Source organism: Polyodon spathula, chromosome 2, assembly GCF_017654505.1.
Source record: "Polyodon spathula isolate WHYD16114869_AA chromosome 2, ASM1765450v1, whole genome shotgun sequence".
Classification (NCBI taxonomy): domain Eukaryota; kingdom Metazoa; phylum Chordata; class Actinopteri; order Acipenseriformes; family Polyodontidae; genus Polyodon; species Polyodon spathula.
The window spans coordinates 9,913,571-9,936,162 of NC_054535.1; the positions used below are offsets into that span (position 1 = coordinate 9,913,571).

Consider the following 22,592-nt stretch of genomic DNA (forward strand, 5'->3'; position numbering starts at 1 on the left):
AAAAAAAAAAGTTCCTTTCAGCTTGACTGAAACACCACACTGTGTGCACTTTGACAAAAAGAGTACGTATTGGGTTTAAAAAAAATGTTTCGTTCTTATCAGCTACTGCTAAACTCTGTTCATGGGTCACACGACCCAGTGTGGTTCAAATGAACCACATGAACCTTTGCTCCTTCGTAACACTGTTTGCTTTCACGTGGGGTTAAATCAGCCGGGGCTTCAGTCCTATCACTATGTAAACAGGACACTCTTGTTATAGTTCAAAATCACAAACTATAAACAAATACCCAGGTTGATAATACTAAAACCAAGCGTCTGGGTCACTGCCCGTGCTCAAAGGTTTTTATCCCTGATAATTTACTTAATTAATCACAGCTGGTCCAATCACCCCAGGGCTGGTGCTCCGATTCACTAGGCCCTGGTGCAAGAGTGTGAAGTAGACTCCAACCAACCCCCCCCCCCCCCAAAAAAAAAAAAAAAAAAAAAAATTAAATCAAAAATAAATCTAATTGAAGTTTTGTTCCAAACATGAGTACAAATCATGTGTGATTTTTGAGGAATTCAATGTCAGTTTCATTAGCTGCACAGGTTTATTTTTCATGATTTCAACACTTAGCTCTTTGGTAAGTCAGGCCAAGATCATAAAAATCACATAAAAGTGCCTGACTGGGTACCGGGTTTATATGCTTCAGTACCCTCCATCGGCTTCTGTTGTACATTTCCAATCCAATGTCTCTGATTCACGTATTTCCTGTGGCTCAACTGTTTATTTTTCGTGCTAGGAGGAGGTTGGCAGTCGGCTGCCGCACTATACTTACATCTGGTAGACTTCAGAAATATTTGTCATTATATACCTTGTTCGTAAACTGTTTGTTATAATCTTTATAAACAGTTTTTTGTTTTTGTTTTTCGATAATGGACTTCGGGGAAAAAAAAAAAAAAAAAAGTACGGGCAGTTGTAGCGTGCACGTAATCACATACAAACACATAGACCCGATTTACGCTCCTTGCAAAGCCGGCTCCTTTGTAAAGCGGTACCGGTGCTATGCTGGAGTGCGAGAGGTCCGCCTGTGTGATGCGCTTCCCTGCGCGAATCCAGCTAGCTACAATATTACGGAATATCTTTGGTATGGGCCCCAGTAGCAGGGGCGTGGTTTTCCAAAACGCAAATGTGTGGGGACCCCTGTTCCCTAGTAGCAGTGTTACATTATAGCCTGAATTGCAACAAAATCCTTATTATCTGAGATAAAGTAAAATAATATACACATTTGATTTCATAAACCACACCCCCCCGTCTGCAAGTCTATCTATTTACAAAGGTAATTTCATTCAGCGCGCGTCATGACACATTTGAGCTACCGTAACTATGCCAGCTTCAGTCAGTGAAAGCTAGCAAAATGATGTGCAAGTATCCCAGCGGATCTCAAAAACTAAGATGATAAAAGAATCGAAAACTCGACAAGAAAGTTTTCCGATGCTCACTAGTTTCCCTGCAAAGCATTCATCCTATGAGGTGGAAAATGTTCGTCCTCCTCATGATATTGCCGCCACCTCAGCTTGTTGCAGCAGCCCTGTTAGCACAGACCTACCAGATAACGTTACAGCGACTCGTTCAGAAGCAGCAGCTCCACCTGCTGTGGAACTTGCCGACGCCTCGCCCGAATCCACTCAACAACTATCGAATGATGACCCGGTGGTGAGTGAAACTGCCATTCTCTCGGGACGACCCGGCGCTTTGCCCGGACAAGCTTACCGACCAAGACAAATGTCAGCTGATCAAAAGGGGGCCAGTTCAAGTTAAGGATTTTGACTTCCCATAAAACGATGACAAAGTCCCACGTCGTTTTACTGAAAGAATTACCAAAAGAAAATGAAAAACGGAGAGAAAATACATCGTAAATGGTTAGTTTACTCAGTGAGCAGTGATTCTGTATTTTGTTTCTGCTGCAAGCTGTTTGAAAGATGGACCAGATATGCTCTTAGCAGCAGTGGATTTCGTTCGTGGATAAATCTTCATAGCCACTTGAAAGAGCACGAAAATGGCAAATCGCATCGAGCCAGTATGCAGAGCTGGCGTGAATTAGATGAAAGGCTGAAATTTGACAAAACCATTGGTAGTGCCAGTCAGGAATTACAGGCTCTGGAAGTACAGCACTGGAGGGCTGTTAAGCTGAATTATTGCTATTGTTTGCCATTTAGCAGAACAAAACCAGGTGTTAAGAGGACACTCAGAGAAACCTTTTGAGCCTCATAATGTCAACTTTCTTGGACAGATAGAGCTGATGGCACAGTTTGATCCCATAATGAGCGGACACCTTAGAAGGATCATTGCTTGAGTAACACCATCCAAAATGAGCTAATTGTATTCGTTGGACAGAAAACATGTGATGCAATTGTGCAGAAAGTGAAAGAGGCCAAATACTTTTCAGTCATAATGGACTTCACCCCAGACATCAGCAACACAGAACAGTTGTCCCTGGTGCTACCATTGTGAACTGTGAGTCATCTGTGGAGGCTTTAACTGCACTCAATGAACACGCAACAGAGAAGAAGGATGGGGAGATGTTGCCTTCATCACAGAGCCTGTGTAAGGAGCTGACATGGCGGTTCATTCTTTGTGTTGTGATCTGGTACAATGTGTTGTATCAGGTAAACTGCGTCAGCAAACTCCTGCAAAGCCCCAGTGTGTCGACTGAGACACTGAAGAGGGAGACTGATGGTGTTAAACAGTTTCTCCAGGAATACAGGGATGGTGGACTTGCCTCAGCCCAGATAGATGCAAGAGAAATAGCTGAGAAAATACAGATAGACATGACATTCCCAGTGGAGAGACAGAGAAGAGCAACTCACCAGTTCCTCTATGATGGCACAAAGGAAACTCAATTCACACCAGAACTACGCTTTAAGCAATTTTTTTTTCCTTCCCCTGGCTGATACAGCACTGAATAGTGTCAGTGAGAGGTTCACACAGGTGGACCAGTTGTTTTTCTTTGTTTGGATTTTTATATTCAGCAGATGACATGAAGAAAGCCATTCAGGAAGACACACTGGAGGAGTCATGCAGGAACCTGGAGCAGATACTAGGGGACATTGACAGCCAGGACTTGATCCTTGAAGTTAGGGCAGCTGTCATTGTTTTTCCAGGTAACATTTCTTCTCCAGCAGAAATGCTGGATTACATCTACAAGGAGAATCTGTTGGAGCTGTATGGCAATTTAAGCATTGCCCTGCAATTACTCTTGACTTTGCCCGTCACTGTCGCTTCAGGTGAGAGTTTCTCCTCTTGAAGCTGATTAAAACATGCTTGCGGTCAACCATGTCCCAGGAAAGACTGAATGCTTTAGCAATGATCTCTACTGAGCAGAGAGTATGGAGATCCTTGAATATCAAAGCTTTTGCAGAAGCCAAAGCCAGGATGGTTAGATTCTGATTGCAGCAAGAGCTACTAGAAGCTAAGAAAATGTCCTTCACTCTCCTATTTTAACTTGCAACAGAACACCTTAGTTCAAGTGCACTCTCGGTACTGTAGCCCACCCTTAAAATGACATAGGATTGTGACAGACACTGGCGTGTGTGGTAACGCTAAAATGGTCATGACAGGTAGAGGAAGAGGGGCCCCTAAACTGAGATTTGATTGGGGCCACAAAATTGACAAACCCGCCCCTGCCCAGCAGAGGCTGGGTCCTGATGCAGTCACATGCCTGACGCCGGCCTTGAATTACCCCACCTGAAACAGCAGTATGAGAAAACGAAACAATAATTAGCCATAAAGAAAATGAATGAAATCAAAATATAACAGCGGCATGGAGTGATCCAGACCTCTGTGATGTCACAGTGCTGAGTGGTCCAGACTGAGTGGTTTGATATTTTGGCATTAGAAGCAGCAAAATAAGCTATGGGAAGCACACAGCCATTTAAATTAATGTGTTAACACAAGTTTTAAATGTTTGCAAAACTCGAAACTGTTGCTGAATTTGTCATTCAAGGTTGTTTTTTTTTTTATTTTTTTATTATTATTATTTTGTTTCCGGTTATTACTTCTTTTTTTGCCGCCAACACAGACGACTTGTTTCCAGCAAAGTGTTGCATTTTTTAAAGATAGATTCACTACCGACTTGAGTTCCAATGTTCCACTGTACATTTTAAAGAGCTGACTCAGAATACATGTTAAAATGTTTCAGTCTTGGTTTTTGGGTGATGCTTTTGAAGAACTACATTTTAGGCAACTCATCAGTAGAATATGATGTAAATAGAATATGTGTTTTCTGGTGAATTTTGTGTTTGTGTGTGTTGTCGGGGGGGGGGGGGGGGTTGTAATTAAAAAGGGAGTTTCGTGACACTCCGTGAAATAGTTTTATTTATTTATTTATTTATTTATTGTCGTTCGTTATTATTTTTTTTTTTAATACAGTGAATTTTCCGGGACACTACTTAGTGTCTGCATCCACATACAGAATAGCAAGGTTTTCAACCGCCAAATTCTGATAATCTCAATAGTTTATGCTAAAGTATGAGACCAAAATGTCATCACAATTGAGTGTCTCCACATGAGCAGTGTGACACGCAGTACGGACTGATACCGGTATATTAACAGTTTGTGAAGGTCCATAAGACGTTCTCAGATGTACCCGCACGAACCGACTTTCATAGGCGCAGCGTCAAATTGCACAACCAATTAAATGAAACTGTAAAAAACGTATTTTTAATTTGGCAAACAACTATAAAAATGCAAATTTCGAAAACGCTATCAGCTAAACTACTAGGTTTAAGAGGTCCTAGGGTGTGCCTACGTTTTTTATTTAAATGATCAACAGCGTGCAAAATGGCTTAACCTTACTTTAAACAATACTTTGAGACTCATGAGTTATTTAAATAATGTCTGCTTTATAAATTCATCTTTTATTGGGCTAATATTCAAAATGCGTATGCACAATGTGTCACGTAACCTTGTTTACCAGCCGATCACATGACAGTGGAGAAAATATTGCTCCTTCCAGTCGAGCTTCACCTATCGCGGAAATCCCAAAGCAGCTCTCTGTAAGATACTAGTACGTAGTGCTGTCTCCATGGAGGAGTGAAAATGTCTCCTTTTCCCGAAGAAGTTGACGTGTTCACAGGCCCACACTGGCGGATGAAACAGCTGGTCGGTCTTTACTGTGAGAAGGTGAGCTCTCATTGTTGACTAATTTATTTAACTAGGTTAAAAAACGAAAAATCCACTAGACAAATGTTTGTTTACGTCTTTGGTCCACTACGTATCTGATTATTTATTTATTAAGAGCTGAAGATCGCTAGAATACTGAAGTAGAAAACTGTTTTGGTATATGTGGGACTTAGATTTGTTATAAACCCACAACCCATACCTTCAGTGATAATTATTAATACCTAATGGGAACAAATATTGCAGCATTTTTTAAAGTCACGGTAGCATATGACAGAGCCTCTCTAGTTGTAATATATCATTAGATGCTTCCATTCTGTGAAAGCTGGACATTTCTGTAATTTCCAAAGTGTAAAGGTTCCTTTTTTTAGTATCAAAGAACTAAAGCTCAACAGCGCTGTAATTCCAAATAAATTACACATCGTATATAGCGCATGGACGTTAGAACCGGGGATCAGGGATGTACGAAAAAGAAGGGGAAAAAAACATCTGTGGCACCCGTGAGTTGGGATTTTACACTGTCATGATTATAAATGTCTTTATATTAAAGTAAGAGTTATTACCAGTTTATTTTCTTTTTCTTCCCTGGGACGGATAAGCTGACTGCGCAGTGCATTCAAATGTACCGTAATGAGTATAAGAGCAGCGCATTCAACATTGTTAACAGTGAAGAAAGCACCTTTTACTATGTTGTAGATCTCATTGGTTTACACGGTTTCAATATTTTTAACTGAATAACAACTGTGTCAACTGGAAAAGGTAGGTAATTTTATATAGTGACACAGCAAATGTGTCAATTAGTACAGGCATTTATGTACTGACAGGCTGTCAGTGAGAATAGGTGTTTATATACTGACACAGCCCCTGTGTCAATGAGTACATGCCATGTTATGGTGACACGGCCACTGTTTTCCTGTACTGCAGCTGTCGAAGACCAACTTTTCAAACAACAATGACTTCCGATCATTTCTGCGGTCTCTGTGTGCCACATTCAAGGAATTCAAGATGCACGAGCAAATTGAAAACGAATATATTATTGGGTTGCTGCAGCAGCGCAGCAGAACTATTTATAACGTGCATTCTGACAACAAGCTCTCCGAAATGCTCAGTCTCTTTGAAAAGGGACTCAAGAATGTTAAGGTGAGATTACACATTTACTTTTCAAACTGCCTCTCCTGCCAGTAAACAATTTTCTTATTGTGATCATGTTTTCTAAGACATTCCTCCTCCTATATATGTCATAGAGTGTATATTACACATATACATATATATATCATATATATATATATATATAATATATATAGATATAATATATATATTATATATTTATAATACACAAAACACTCACACACTGATCCAATAAAAATAAAGGCTAATTGAGTGTTTTTTAGATTACAGATTTGTTAGTTTTTGATGTCCTCCCTCAGGGAAATAACACATCTAAAAATATAAGGCAACATGGTTTGATTCTGACCATAGACAATAATTAATCAGTTTAGATAATTCTCTGTTATCTGTAACAAATTATTTACATATTGTTGTGTTGAAAAGTTAACAAGCAAAATATGTAAATATATTTCTATTTTGCTAATGTAGGCCTATAGTTGGGAGGCTTGCGGATAAGGTATTAAATATTATCTATTTCTACTATTTTCTCCTTCCAGATCAACATTAGATTTTTAATTTTGCATGGTTAGGCTTACTTAGAAGCAGGTGAATTAATACTAACTTGTTAAAAAAATAAATAATTTATTGAAATTAACGTAAAAAATAGAAATGCAGGCTAATTAAAATCGACATGCCTGCAATGTATGTGAATTCATGTGTGGTCAGATGCCAGGTCGTTGGTGGGCCATGTCTGATTAAGCCTTGCCAATGTGTTAAACGTTGTGACAAACAAGAAATCACAGAGGCCTTGGACACTGGAACAGTAACATTGGAACTTTGTGGTTGTCCAGAGTTCTATAAAGTGCTGGAGGGTATGGGGTCCATATTTAAAGAGATGTAAAAGAGCAAGTTATATGTGTCTATGAAAAGTAATTACAAAATAATGTATTTATTAGAATTCTAAAACCAGAAGCTTGTCTTAGCATACAGTCATTTTCAAAGTAAGTAAAGTCCACATATAAGTAAACTGTTTGGCTTTGCAATAATTTATTACATTGAAAAAAGTGGTGAAAGACAGTCAGACACCAGTGAAACAGAGACATATTTCAGGCACAAAAACAATCAGTGTCACATTATATAAATACCATAATACCAAGTGAGCCAGAAGAGAAAAATGTGAAGCAATTTCTAAATTAAAGACATAAGATAAGAAGCACTATTTATTGGTAGTAATTTTAAGTACAAAAAAGGTAATGTAAGCTGTGTTTTGCACTCTATGTTTTCATGTATTCTAGTTTTGAGTTTCTAAAAATATTACTGGAACCACCAGTCCGTAGGTTTATTTTTAGTCTTCCTAGATTCTAAGTACACATACTTTAACATGTCACCGTTTCTCATTAACTACAGAGTCCGAGAATAAATAAATAATTACATAAATAATACATTTTTTAAAAATGCGCTTGCAATTTCGAACACCGTTAATTTTACAGTTTTCAGATAGTTTCTGTTGCATTTTCTGTAAACAACGTGAATGCAATTTTATACAAGTATTATTATTCGTTTTTTAATATTCTTTTTTCAGTTCAGTTCAATTCTGTTGCGTTATTAAAATTAATACAAATAAAATAAGTACAAATAATAAATTATGTATTGGTATTTACTTAAGCAGTGTAGCTTGAAAGTAAAAGTACATAAATATCAAGTTATTGGTATATGAAATGGAAACTCATGGAAACTACTTCAAATTGAAAAGGGTAATGTTGAAACGGGAAATCATTTTGATCTACAAATTACATTTGTATACACAAATGCTTTTTTATTAGTGCAGATTAGCACAAACTAACTTACCACTTTTTCAGGAGATTAGCATGAGCTACCAAAGGAAATCTGGAGCAGCTTCCCTTTTTGGCTGGTGCTTGCAGTCTGCTGCAAAACATTGCAGTACACGGCTAACTAGCTTAAATTTGTATTCAATTAAAGTACAACTACTTACTGTAGAAATCACATTAATGTTTATGTAGGACCCTGGACAGGTGTAAAAGTTATTAACGTAGATTGTATACACTTTATTTAAGACTTTCAGTGTTATACTGTTGTAGCTCAATTTTGCCAGAACTTGTCGCCATGAGAGGCATTCAGATTGATGGGCCAATTGTACAGCTGGTGCGTGCGTAGGAGTAAAACGTTTCAAAGTGAAAGCGAATGCAGAGTTCATTCTGTATTGCCTACATTTTTATAGCGTGTATCTGTGTTTGCACCATGCCTTTTAGCACCCTAAAGGGCCTGGACACACCAGTGCTTTGTCTTTTTTTGTTTGTTTTTTGACGTGCTGTAGACTGTGGAGGAAGAGGAAGAAGAGATTCATACTGTACATAATTTTCCATTTGACTTGAACTTCTTAAAAAGGGAATTTAGATAGTCTTCTAAAATAAAGAACTTCTGTCTTTAATCGGCTTTAGTACCTTGCCTATTTAAACATAGGTACACAATCACAGTATGTGTTTGTGCGTATTTGTACATGTGTGTTTGTGAGTGTCGGTGTACTTTTTATCTGTATAAGCATTTTGTGATTATGCAGCAAAAGATGTGACCGGTACACCTTGTAGCTCATATAGTGATATTGTTAGTTTAATAAAGACCGAATCAGCAAAACGAAGCACCTAAACATTTAATAATCAACAGTCACATTAATTAATTGTGCAATGCGAATATCTTTTCCCAAATTAATTGTACGTGCTAGGTTTCAGATCGATCTTGTAAGTCGATGCATAAGGCATTTTACAAGGCTATAACGTATACTCACTGTATTTTGTACACTTTGAGTAAAAAAGACGACCTTACATAGAAAACGTGGGTTGTTTTTTAAAAAAATAAATAAAATAAAAGTATGCTGTTGGGTGTATGATTGTACAGTTTGGCCTTCATCACCAATATCGCTTGTAAGCTCAAAACTCATTGGTCCATTCACTGTGTCCATGGAAACATCTATCCAGAATCTAGCATTTTACATCTACAGTATAAATCAGAAATTAGCTGCTATGTGATGTAATCTAACCAAAACTGTTTATATGGTGATAATTAGGTGGAAGTTTTCAAAAGGTTAAACGGTCTTGCTAAACACATTAACCAAAGCGACTAAACAGAGTAAAATGTGGTGGTGTTGCTGCTGTACAGTAAATTATTGTGCAGGTACAGTAGGCTGTTTGTAGAATGAACACATAACAGTGAAACATTTGCAATGAAACTTGCCAAGGGCATTGTTTAGCACAAGTTATTCAATACAGAAGTCCAGTATTGTCCAGTCCAATACACAATGTTATGGTAATTCTCTTGAACATGTTACTGATACATCTAATGTGTTATTTACAGTCATGGCAATGATGTTATGTCACTGACATTCTTGTTTTTGAGAGTGTCAATATCTGGTGGTGAATGTGTCTAATTATACATAAAAACATGTGCAAATGTAACTGTACCTTTGTATTTTAACCACACTAATGTATACACAAAGTTAAATATTTGCTTAACTTTTTATATTTACTTTTCAGATTTGACAACTGGTGAAAAGGGTATTCAGTAATAGGTCAGACAGAGCATTTTCTGGCACATTAATGCCTTAACGTTAGTTTTTATTCCCCACTAGATAATCAGATGCATTCAAGGATCTGTATTCCCTTCCAGTGTATCATTGGGTGCTGTTTATTTTTCTTTTTTAGAATGAGTATGAACAGCTTAACTATGCACAGCAGTTGAAGGAGAGGCTGGAAGCGTTTACTCAGGATTTTCTGCCTCATATGAGAGAGGAGGAAGAGGTTTGTGTGTAATATCGGAATTGCCATTTCATCATTTGTTCTTGTCATTTAAATTATTTTGCCAAGATACATTTCACAACTGCCCGATTGTGTGTGCGTCATAGTGATGCATAATACACAATTTCAAGTCTTAGAATAGCTGGTTAAAGTACTAGTTGTGGAGATGCACTTTGTTACAGAAATGTTTGGGGAACATTAAAAAGGTAGTGCGGGGTTAGTGGGTTTATAGAATAACAACTTACATTTTATTTCATTAAAAGAGAGTGACTCCAGTTTTAAAGAAAACATGTTCTAACATTGCATGGTGTCATTTAAGAATAATATATTTAAACATGATATATATATTTGTAATGCAAGGTGTTCCAGCCGATGCTGATGGAGTATTTTACCTATGAAGAGCTGAAGGATATCAAGAAGAAGGTGATTGCTCAGCATAGTTCACAGAGGCGCAGGGACACAGTGGAGCTGTTAAAGGGGCTAAGCCTGTGGAATCAAGCTGAGGAACTTCACAAAGCCTTCAAGTACTCTGCGGATGAGAAAGTGGATGAAGGTAAGCAGTTTGGTGGTGACACTTGTCAGGATATATTGGTGAATTGTGTTTAAAGCAGACTTAGTCTGAATTTTTTATTATATATTTCTCTAGTGCACACTGTCACCTCCTTTCATGCTAGAACTAATTCTATGCTTTGTGGTTTTGCAAAGCTGCAAAACAAGGGTGTGTCTTCCTTTTAAATATGTAAGAACAGTTTTGAAATCACACTCCATCAATCAACTGCTTGGTTACAATCAAATGGGTTACGTGCATATAAATATTTGTTAATGTTTTCTGTCCCCTACATGGCCTAGATATGGGACGAGAAAATAATGTTGCCAAGTTTAATTATTTACAATGCATGACATATGGGGCCAGATTATTCAAGGTGTTTACACCACAATGCAATTTACAAAGTAAAATAACTTACAAAACTAGTAACAAACAACACAAAAGGTACATTTCAAGACCCAAAAGTATTCCACAGTAGACTGTTATTTATCTTATATCTTGGTGCTAATTGCATTTGGTGTTAAAAAAATAAATAAAACTGACCCATGGTGTCTCATTCTGATTGTGAATTACTCCAAAACGATGTAGTGTTTACTTTCAAAAGGGGTCCTTCATTCTGTGTAGCGTATTGCTGTGTACTGTATCATATTTCAGTGGGATTTCTGTTTTGCAGGCTTTGAGAAGGACACAAAATCTGTTTCTATTTCCCACCTTCCTCCTGAGATGATTCTGAAGGTGTTCAGATATCTCAGCCCAGTGGAGCTGTGTCGCTGTAGCCAGGTCTGTACAGATTGGTCAGTACTCGCTAAAACTGGATCTCTGTGGAAGCATCTCCATCCTGTTCGCTGGGCTAGAGGTAAAGATCAACTGTGTGTTTGTTTATGGGTTTTTGGAAGATGCAGTTGCTCTAATTAAATATAAAATATGGTCTTCATAGTGTAGTCTTTTAAATCTAAACACTGGTTAATGCAATATGTAGTTGGGTCATTCCATATCAACTGAACCAGAGCTTCCCACCTCAAGATTTTGATTTTGCTTATTTTGTGTTGGAAGATACAGGTCAGTTATGAAACCAGGCCAAATGTTTAAGCTCAATGATGAAGATTGCTGACTTATACCCCTTTTGTAGGGGGGGTAGTCATACTTGAAACGCGTCTAATTTTGGAGTGATTTTGAGGATCCAAAAATGCTATTTAGAATGTCAGTAGCACTATGAATGCTTCTGTACAGATAGCAGGAAGGCCTTCTGTAGAATTCATGCAAAATAAGAACAACCGCTTTAGTATTTCTGTGTTGCTGGGGGCCTTAAAATTGTCCAATTGTCAAATTCCTGAGTGATTTTTAAGTGCACATTGCTTGTAAAGTAGAAGAGACATAACTTTCAAATTGCTTAGTTGTGCTCTTAATTTAACTGCCTTTTTGTGTGCAGCTCTGCTACTGTCTGTCTACTTTACTGTTTGATTTAATGACCCCACAAAAAGGGACTTGGTAATCTGTCTCCATCTGTATTTTCAAGTGGTGTAGAAAAAGGTATTTCATACAATTATCAGATATCTGAATTGGAGGCACAACTGCGTGTGACACAATGTTCTTGAAGTCAGACTTAATTGTATGGGCAGACACAGATATCAGTTTTATGACACATTTTTGAATGATTCTTGTGATGGATTGTGACTTGTCAACTAATTAGTCTTTTATATAGTAGTGGTGCCCCACCTGGACAGATAATTACTAAACTGTGAAGGATTGCAAGAATCCATTATTAAAGATGGCAACAAAGAAGAGGTCAACAGTCCCTCTGTAGTCCTGTGAGAAACCACTTGCATGTAAAGATTTCACACATTTTATGATTTTAGTTTTATGGATTAATTTATTTATACACATTTAATGGTTTCTGTTGGTTTAAACTCAAACTATTTGCCAGTAATGTACAATATAACCCTGTGGAAGGGGTGTGGGTAATTCACTGACTAGGAGACAGACAGGTGTACTTGAAAACACCACACAGGTGCCCAGTTTTATTTTCAAACAGTTCTTGCTTTTTCCGGCAGAGGGCACTGTTGACCATGGGCTGCCTATCAACGATGATAGACAGCACCACGGAAATACCACAGCTGGTACGTGAACAGCAAGTGCACTCGCAGGTGCTCAAAGAAATAATAATGAAAACAGAAGGCGAAAAGAACAATGGAAAATAAAACAGTAATAAAACTACAAATAAAAGGTGCTGCACTCGGCAGCGTTATCCCGGTCGCCGCTACCCGCACGACCCGGATCACCGTCCTACTCTGTAGGCTAACTAGCCTGCTCTTTTACAATACGCCGGGGTCGGCCCAAGGGTTCCCCGCTCTCTCTGTCTCGCTGTGAAACTCTCTTTGTTTCGCCTGATTCCCGGTCCTGGATCAGAGCTTCCGCACTCTCGGTGCGTCTAAGTGGGCAGACCTGAGGAAACAACGGAGCGTTAATTTATAGGGCTAACAATCTCCCAAGACGCACCTCTCAGCCATTCGGAGAGGGGGAAAGTCTACACACCCACTTTCCCACCTCCCCGTGTCACTGCCATGACTCACAGGCGGTTGTTGGACGACTGCCGCCCTCTTCCTGCAGCCCGTGAACACGTCAGCAGAGTCAGCACAGATCTCTCCCTGTTACAAACCCCAAACAACATAAGTGTGTGTTGTTTATGTTTGTACATTTATTAAACTGTGAAGGAGACAGATTACCAAGTCAATTATTTTACCACAAGTCCTTCAAATCCTCATCAGACAATAAAGTAGGTATAGCAGAGCTGCATACAGAAAGTCAGTTAAATTAAGAGCACACCACAAAAAAATGTAAAGTGATCTCTTCTACTTTAGGAGGAACATGCACTTAAAAATCAGGAATTGGACAATTGTTCAATTTTAAGGCCCCCAGCAACACAGAGATACTAAAGCGGTTGTTCTTATTTTGCATGAATTCTACAGAAGACCTCCCTGCTATCTGTACAGAAGCATTCATAGGGCTACTGACATTCTAAATAGCATTTTTAGATCCTGAAAATCACTCCAAAATGAAATGCGTTTCAAGTAAGGAAGTTGACCTCGCTACCTCAAAAGTGGGCAGAGACACAAAAAAAAAAAAACATGTGCTATTGATCAGAAAATCATTTTTACAGAAGCTGTAACTTTGCTTGTGATGTATTTTTTTTTTTTTTTTGCCCAGGTGATTATTATAGCCGTCCACCTGGTGAGCTGGACCTGGAGCCTGAAGACTGGGTGAAAAATCGAGAGGATGAGAGCAAAGCCCATCAGGAATGGGATGAAGATGCAGATATTGATGAATCTGGTGAGTCTAGGCTGGGAGTCAGTAGCAATTTATCTGTTGTTGGCTTATATAGGAGAAAGTAATGAGTAAATTAATAAAGGTATTTTAGGAGGAAGGTAAAATATTTTGAAGACTTTATTAAACATGAAAATACTCAGATTGCAGAAACACTATTACTGGAATATGATTGTTAAGAACACCTATAATGGTATAATAAGCTAATTATAAAATGTATTATTGTGCCGTGAGTAATAACAACATATATTTAGTAGTCCTTTTAATTTTCATTTATTTGCTTTTGTTTTAAAAGGTGAGCGCAGGAAGTTGGTGTATAATGACTGTTTGTTTTTCAGAGGAGGCTGCAGAAGATTCCCCAGCTATTAACATTGCACAGAGAGAAAAACACCTGCTTAATGGGATGATTAAAAATCTGCTTCCAGTGGTCGGACCATCCGTGAAATCTCTCATCCTAGCATACAGCTCTGCTGTCTCCAGCAAAATGGTATGGACTACTATTCAAAAGAAGAAAAAAAAAAATGAATTGCACTGATAAAATACTAAGAGGTTTATTTGTTTTGTATTTCAGATACGGCAAATGCTTAAACTTTGTCCAAACTTAACACACTTAGATCTCACCCAGACAGACATTACTGACTCCGCCTTTGACAGGTAAATCATTTTTTCTGTTTTCATGTATGTAGCTGTCATTGATTTTATTTTAGTAACTGGAATAAATTATGTTTTATTAGCTGCATTTCAGTGACAGTTGTGATCATATAAACGTACACAGCCATACATGAATGACATAATTGTGTTCATGTAATAAAACTGTTGAAGTTAAGATTCGGCATTTGACAGGTAAATCATTACCCTATTACTTCCTTGTACGTGCAGCTATATGTGAAGCAGTTGGTGTGTAGAAGTTTTAATAATTAAAAAGTAACTTCTAATAATCCCACATATATATATATATATATATATATATATATATATATATATATATAATAGATTGTCTTCTGGATTTTCTCATAGCTGGTCGACAGTTGGGAGCTGCCAGGCGCTGGAACACCTGGACCTGTCTGGCTGTGAGAAGATCACAGATGTGGCATTGCAGAAACTGTCCAAGGCTCTTGGAGATCTCACAACGACAGACAGCAAAGAAGAAATTTCAAAGAACTGTCAAAACAAGTGTGCAAAGATCTTAAAAGGACACCAGCAGATCAGCCTGCAGCCCAGCAATGACTGCAGTCTCCGTGTGCGTGGTCGTCAGACACTGATCTTCAGAGGCCAATCCGGAAGTGCAGTGAGCAGGTCCTCACGGGTCTGGATGATAAACCCAGCAGACTTGGTCGATATTGAGGATGCGGCTGAGTGGAAGCAGAAAAGCAATGATGGTCTTCGTTTTGTAGAGGCTCCACCAGCAAGTAACACTTCCAGCTTAACCTCTTGTTGTTGCAGAAAGAACAATCCTGGCTTAAGGACTAGTGCCTGTAGACAGCAGTTTACCTCTCTTTCTTCTGCATTGTGTGGCCATTCATTCTGCTGTTCCGAAACTGCACTAAGGACTATTGGAACACTCCCAGAATCCTCTGCGCTGTGCAATAAAGTGTTAAGGACTAGACAGACAGAGGAGAAGGACATGGCTTGTTCTGGGAGTGAAAAAAGGACAGAGCAGCCTGGAGCCAGACGAGCTCTGACATTTCTGAGTTTGTCTGGATGTTATCAGATCACAGATCTTGGGCTAAGGTAAAGACCCAGCGCCTATAATACACTGCTATAAAGTCTTTAAGCCCAGTATACACAGGGAAACTTGCTTTCCCAAAGTGGCCTCTGCTTTGTGCAATGTTGCCTTTTTACAATCAACTTCCATAGAATATGGCATGGTTGGACAGCTGCTAAAATAAATAATTGTATTGCTATGTTAGCTGACAGTCCAATATCATATCATAACCTTTCCTCCATGTGCAGTGATTGCAGTGGGAATGATAACATGTCGTCCTGCCCCCCAGCACTTAACCCTAGACCCCTTTCTCCATCACTAATGGTTTATGAATTTGATGCATTTGGCCTTGAGCATTGTTAACTAAGTATTTGACATAGCGATGAACACCAGTTGTTCAATTTAACATATTTTCTTTAATATCTTCTGTGGGGTTGACACATGAAAGTGATTGAGAACATTTTCCTGAGTAAGAAAGTGTGCATGCGGGGAGATCAGTGTAATCCATGTCTCATGTGGGGATGACAGAGAAAAACAAATGTTTAAAGTTCATTTCAAGGTTTTCCAGCAGGGATTTAACCATACCTGCAACTGTCCATAGTCAATGTTGTCAATTTTACAACACATATTATCCATCTTGCTTTTTTTCCCCAAAGTGACTGAGACACAGATGAAAACACCAGCATTTGTTAAAGGTTAACTTGATACAAAGTGAGAGCCTGCTAAGAAATTGTGTTGGTTTGTATTTTAATTGCTCGCTTTTCTTTGGTTTCATTCAGGGCCCTCTCCTTGTATGGCGATCTCCCTCGTTTGGAACACCTCAATCTTTCGGGCTGTCTGTTCGTTACTGAAGTTGGACTACAGGAGTTGGTCTCTGCTTGCCCCGCTCTAAATGATGAGCAGTTCTATTATTGCGACAACATTAACGGTAACAAAGTGTTATTTATATTACTCTAAAACAGATTGATTAAAAAACTATCTATTTTCGCATCACTCTGGGCATTTGTTAAAAAAAATTTATCCAGTTTTACTGGGTCAATTGCAGCGTGCCAGTAGTTTCAGTCCACTTTTAAGCAGACTAACATCAGGACTAGAAAATGTGTCTCAGTTGCAGCGCTGATGTTATACAGGCATAAGGGACATAAAGAACACCTGTGTAACTCGTATTAAACAGATTTGTGAAAAAGGGGATACATTGGAGCAACCAGACTCGCATAGTCTCTTAACTTCACAGGACTGACTTAAGCCGCTTAATGTGGATCTTTTCTTTGGGGCTAGTTTAGTACACTGCAACCCGTACTGAACTTGATCTGGTTTAACTGATGATCTCAGTTATCTAATCAATCCTTGATATGTTGTAATTGTAACCCTATTGAGCAGGTTCCATTTTAAAACATTTCATACTGCTTATGCTACATGCACTTCTCTGTACCTTCCTAGAAAGTAGTAGAAACACAGTGACCCTACAAATGTGTGTTTAATGTGCAATGAAACAGTGTGTATAGAATTATTATAATGCTTTTTTTTATTTTTTAGAACTGTTATGGTAATTTTGCAACTCTGCTGCTGAAGAATGTTTATTCGGCATGAACAACTCAAGTGTTTAATTGGTTCAGCAGTTGTTTATTCCTTACTGTTTTGTTTGGAAGAATGTCATTTTTTCCAAATTCAAGAGATCAGTTCTGAGTTTAGACTTTTTTTTTTAAATCGGTTAGAGACTATACATTATACATTATATTTTTAAATATAAATGCAAACTGAGTTTGGTCTTCATATTGTCCGCGTGCTGCACAACTCCAGGGAGGATTTATTGATTACCTTATTACCATCACAAAACATAACAACATACTGTACATTATAATTAAAACACACCCATTGTGTTAACTTTACATTATTACAAAGTGTATCACTTAACCAATTGCTGACAGAGTACATGTCTTAAATACAGTCCTGAATAGCAGTGAAGTTCAGAATACTTTCTATTTTAAGACATATTCTGCTATCAGAAAGGTAAATACTATGAAATTAAATGCTCTTCCATTCCATTAAAAGTCTTTTTAATGGCATTTCAGATAAAAAAGAAATGGTACACAGCTATATTTGCAACTAGTGCCAATAGTATTATCAAATGTTCACAGTAAATGCCATGTTCCTGATTACAAACATTGCTGTGTAACTTTTTTTTTTTTTAAGTACATTTGTTTGCCTAACCTTTTAAAGAGCAGTGATTTTTTTAACAGCAAATGCTTAGGAACAGAACGGCAAATACAGGTAAGAAATACACTGGTGAATTTTGCTATTTCAATTGTCCTTAAAGTGAAAAGTAGAAATTGAATTGTAGCCGGTTCATCTGAGGATAAAAGTACAACATACGCTGAACAAAAATATAAACGCAACATGCAACAATTTCAAATATTTTACTTTTTAAAAGTTACAGTTACAGTTCATATAAGGAAATCAGTCAATTGAAATAAATTCATTAGGCTCTAATCTATGGATTTCACATGATTGGGAATACAGATATGCATCTGTTGGTCACAGATACCTTAAAAAAAAAAAAAAAAAAAAAAAAGGTACGGGCATGGATCAGAAAACCAATCAGTATCTGGTGTGACCACCATTTGCCTCATGCAGCGCGACACATCTCCTTCGCATAGAGTTGATCAGGCTGTTGATTGTGGCCTGTGGAATGTTTTCCCACTCCTCTTCAGTGGCTGTGCGAAGTTGCTGGATATTGGCAGGAACTGGAACACACTGTCGTACACGTCGATCCAGAGCATCCCAAACATGCTCAATGGGTGACATGTCTGGTGAGTATGCAGGCCATGGAAGAATTGGGACATTTTCAGCTTCCAAGAATTGTGTACAGATCCTTGCGACATGGGGCCTTGCATTATCATGCTGAAACGTGGTAATGGCGATGGATGAATGGCATGACAATGGGCCTCAGTATCTCGTCACGGTATCTCTGCATTCGAATTGTGTTCGTTGTCCTTAGCTTATGTCTGCCCATATCATAACCCCACCGCCACCATGGGGCACTCTGTTCACAACATTGACATCAGCAAACCGCTCGCCCACATGACGCCATACACGCTGTCTGCCATCTGCCCGGTACAGTTGAAATCAGGATTCATCGGTGAAGAGCACACTTCTCCAGTGTGCCAGTGGCCATCGAAGGTGAGCATTTGCCCACTGAAGTCGGTTACGACGCCGAACTGCAGTCAGGTCAAGTCCCTGGTGAGGACGACGAGCACGCAGATGAGCTTCCCTGAGACGGTTTCTGACAGTTTGTGCAGAAATTCTTCGGGGGTTGTGCAAACCCACAGTTTCATCAGCTGTCCGGGTGGCTGGTCTCAGACGATCCAGCAGGTGAAGAAGCTGGATGTGGATGTCCTGGGCTGGCGTGGTTACATGTGGTCTGCGGTTGTGAGGCCGGTTGGATGTACTGCCAGCTTCTTTAAAACGACGTTGGAGGCGGCTTATGGTAGAGAAATGAACATTCAATTCTCTGGCAACAGCTCTGGTGGACATTCTTGCAGTCAGCATGCCAATTGCACGCTCCCTCAAAACTTGAGACATCTGTGGCATTGTGTTGTGTGACAAAACTGCACATTATAGAGTGGCCTTTTTTTGTCCCCAGCACAAGGTACACCTGTGTAATGATCATGTTGTTTAATCAGCTTCTTGATATGCCACACCTGTCAGGTGGATGGATTATCTTGGCAAAGGAGAAATGCTCACTAACAGGGATGTAAACAAATTTGTGCACAAAATTTGAGAGAAATAAGCTTTTTGTGTGTATGGAAAATTTCTGGGATCTTTTATTTCAGCTCCTGAAACATGGGACCAACACTACATGTTGCGTTTATATTTTTGTTCAGTGTAGATGGCTTACCTTTTTATGGAACTGTAGGTGTGGTAGCTGTTTCTTTAAACAACTGGTTAATTACTTCAATTCTGCAGCATAATTGTTATTCAATTCAATTTTAAACTAAACAACTGGTTGAGGTGCACAGGTTTTGTAGGTAATTCAGTTAACTGCAGTGCTCTCCCTTTATAACACCAAAGTTGGGAGCCATAGATAAGACAACCATACCCACCTTATAACCTGCTCTGCGGTATAAAGGGCCACCCGGAAACGAGAGAACAGTGTATATAGTCATTAACAAGTAGACACAAATACAGTGATTTGGTGGCAACTGCATTAACCTAAGATGAAACCCAATATCGATACTATGACCAAATTGTAACTGCCCCTATTAATGGCTGGTTTAAGACCATTAGCACGAACCTGGAGTACCTTATATAAAAGCTTGATTTGGTATGTTTAGAAGGTAAATGCAGCTATAACTAAACATCTGTTTACAGTATATGTTGGAATTTACTGTAGTGTGGAGTAGAACAATTCCACTATTGTATTAACTGCTGTTACCTTATATAGGTGTTTAATAATACTGTGTGCATTTATTTTATCTGTTTGTTTTTGTGTGTTTTTTTGTTTTTTTTTGTTTATAACCCTTTTAACCTTGGAATGGCCACACAAGTAGAAGATTTGTGTTCCTGCATCCCCAGAGTACAAATGACACCTTTACACAGTTCTATTAGAATCTTTGTTAGAGCTTTACAAAGACAAAGCATCAAATTGTAGTCTAATCTAAGGGAAAACCATGTGTGACTGCATGTATTGTAAGTTTCTTTTCTAAACTTACTGTTTAGGAATTTGATAAATAGGATGAGCCTTTACAGTTACTACGCGCGTCTGTATTTTAAACACACCTCCATTAAATCTGGTTGTTTGTCTGTGTTAAGTCAACTTCCCAACAAGATCAAATGGCACAACACAAGGCCAGACAGTTTTTAAAGGGATTACACTATTACAATGCCAAGACCCATTGTACAATGTTAATAAACACTTTTTTGTTGTAAAAGGACCTTTTCTTTCGAGCTTCAGTTTTTTTAAGAAAGTTTGTACAATCGGCCAAAAATGGAATGTGGCAGCTAACCACCTGCCTATGTTACTATGACTGACTGACCTCCAGATCAATAACTTTGATTGAAACCCATTACAGAAACAGTTTATTGGAAATGCTGTTTTATATAATACTGAAAGCTCTATTGGTGTGATTAGTAAATTAATCTGGTGTGCCTCTCCACTCTTTTTATACAATTTATCATTTGCATTTCTGGTGTAAACATCCCTAATGATGTGCAAAAAAAGTAAATTGTTAAAAACAACTACAGCAGAGGGGTCCCCGAGTGGCTCCCCTGGTAGCAGCACAGCAGCATGGTGTACAGGGTGGGTCATTCTGGTTGTGCAAAGTAGGTTGGTCTTCTCTGGGGACCCCGAAGGGAGAGTTGCATTGGCTCTGGTGTTCCCGTGGGTTAGGGAGGCAAAACCAGCTGTTTCTCGTCATCGTGCTACAGCAAATCCTGCTGGTCAGGTGCCCGGTGAGCACAAAGGCAGACACCTGCAGGGCTGGCCTTTGTTCTCCAGAGGTCGATAGCTCGCCGACATCTGCCCTTGAGTGCCTGAGTGAAAAAGGAAGCTAGCTTGGTCATGGGATCGGAGGATGCCCACTGAGCCTTTGGGTCTCCAGAGCTGTGTGGGGCATTGCTGTGATGAGGGCAAAAGCGACTGGGCATTCCAAATTGGGAGAAAGGGTAAAAGAAAGTACATTGAGGTCTGAAATACACCCCTTTCAATCTTAAATTCCATTTTCTTTCATTTTTAGAGAATTGTATGACTGATGCAGAGGAATATTCTGAAATAAATTAATCTACAGTTCATTGTACGGAAATGTATCCAGACTACAACAAATTAAGAATCGCTTAAGTGCCCATAATTAGATTCTAACAGTATTCTGCTTGTTTATCTTTCTACACAGGTCCCCATGCTGATACTGCCAGTGGATGTCAGAACCTGCAGTGTGGTTTTAGAGCCTGCTGTCGTTCTGGGGAATGACGTCATCCCTACCCTTTCTGTATGCTTCTCGTAGCTGTACAGGCTTTACTACATGCACTTTACACTAGGAATAACATTTGATGTCTTTCATTCCTTCAAATGTATCGTATTGGGATTGGGATAGCTTTTGTTCTGAAAATACCATTTTGTTAAAGATGTGTTGTCTCACCATCTCAATTTGCTTTAATTAGATAAGGAAAATTATATATAAGTAAAGGTTGCTGTGTTAATATTTTGAACATGGTTGTTACTGTTGTTGAAAAATAAGGGACCTTTTGCTATATAATTACAATTTCTACCGACACTCAACTGCAGAATTTGTTGACCTGAGAGTTTTTTTTTTTTTTTTTTGTTGCTGTTTTTGTTTTATTTACAACTGTAGTCTCCAATGGGATGATATTTTCAGTGCTTTGTAACTTGCATGTACGTTGAGAACATTTGAAAAAAATCGAAGCAGATTAGTACCTATACTTAACTATGAATGTTTTACCCATGTTTTTAAAAGTAACCCCTTTTTAATGTAACTTTTTTTTTACAATAACTGTTTTGCTTAAATCAAATGCATTTACCCATCTTTGAGGTAAAACTCATGATTTCCAGTGTTTCTGGTAACGTTTGAAAAGGATGAACCCCAAATAATAATGTCAAAACCTACATGCAAATGTATAGTTCAAATGCTTTATAATTTGGTTTTAAATACATGCCCTACAATTCATTTTCATACATATACTGCTGGCCAGCACAGGCATTTAGTGAAATTAAAATTATGAACGTTATATAAAATATAATTTGTATCAAAAACTGTTTGAAGGTAAATATATACATGTATACGGCAGGCCAGAATAAAAAAAATGTTCTATAATATTTAAAGTTACTGTTTTAGTAAATTTTCCTGGTTTAATCAAAGTTAGTTTATATATAAGCCAAAGTTGTTTTATATATATATATATATATATATATATATATATATATATATA

At 38.3% G+C, this 22,592-nt stretch overlaps 1 protein-coding gene across 3 annotated transcripts; it reads left to right on the plus strand.

The window, feature by feature from the left end:
- Nucleotides 1–4,847: 4,847 nt before the first annotated feature.
- LOC121329925 (F-box/LRR-repeat protein 5-like) lies at nucleotides 4,848–22,321 on the plus strand. 3 transcript variants are annotated; one of them, XM_041276013.1, is made up of 12 exons: nucleotides 5,075–5,164; nucleotides 5,533–5,661; nucleotides 6,086–6,301; nucleotides 9,985–10,080; nucleotides 10,438–10,630; nucleotides 11,298–11,480; nucleotides 13,829–13,951; nucleotides 14,284–14,432; nucleotides 14,517–14,599; nucleotides 14,963–15,676; nucleotides 16,430–16,578; nucleotides 21,539–22,321. In XM_041276013.1, exons 2-12 carry the CDS (start codon nucleotides 5,596–5,598, stop codon nucleotides 21,613–21,615), a joined length of 2,049 nt encoding a protein of 682 aa, XP_041131947.1. In that variant the 5' UTR covers nucleotides 5,075–5,164; nucleotides 5,533–5,595; the 3' UTR covers nucleotides 21,616–22,321. The 3 variants fall into 3 exon arrangements, with proteins under 3 accessions (XP_041131929.1, XP_041131947.1, XP_041131939.1); XM_041276005.1 differs by having other exon boundaries at nucleotides 5,541–5,661; XM_041275995.1 differs by lacking the exon at nucleotides 5,533–5,661 and having other exon boundaries at nucleotides 4,848–5,164.
- The last annotated feature ends 271 nt before the right edge of the window (nucleotides 22,322–22,592 follow it).

Bases quoted from the DNA above. Each gene is read 5' to 3' on its own strand.
- LOC121329925 (XM_041275995.1), top strand. From the start codon at position 5,081: ATGTCTCCTTTTCCCGAAGAAGTTGACGTGTTCACAGGCCCACACTGG. The intron at 10,081-10,437 runs GTTTGTGTGTAA...TTGTAATGCAAG, and splicing joins ATATGAGAGAGGAGGAAGAG to GTGTTCCAGCCGATGCTGAT. The intron at 13,952-14,283 runs GTGAGTCTAGGC...TTTGTTTTTCAG, and splicing joins TGCAGATATTGATGAATCTG to AGGAGGCTGCAGAAGATTCC.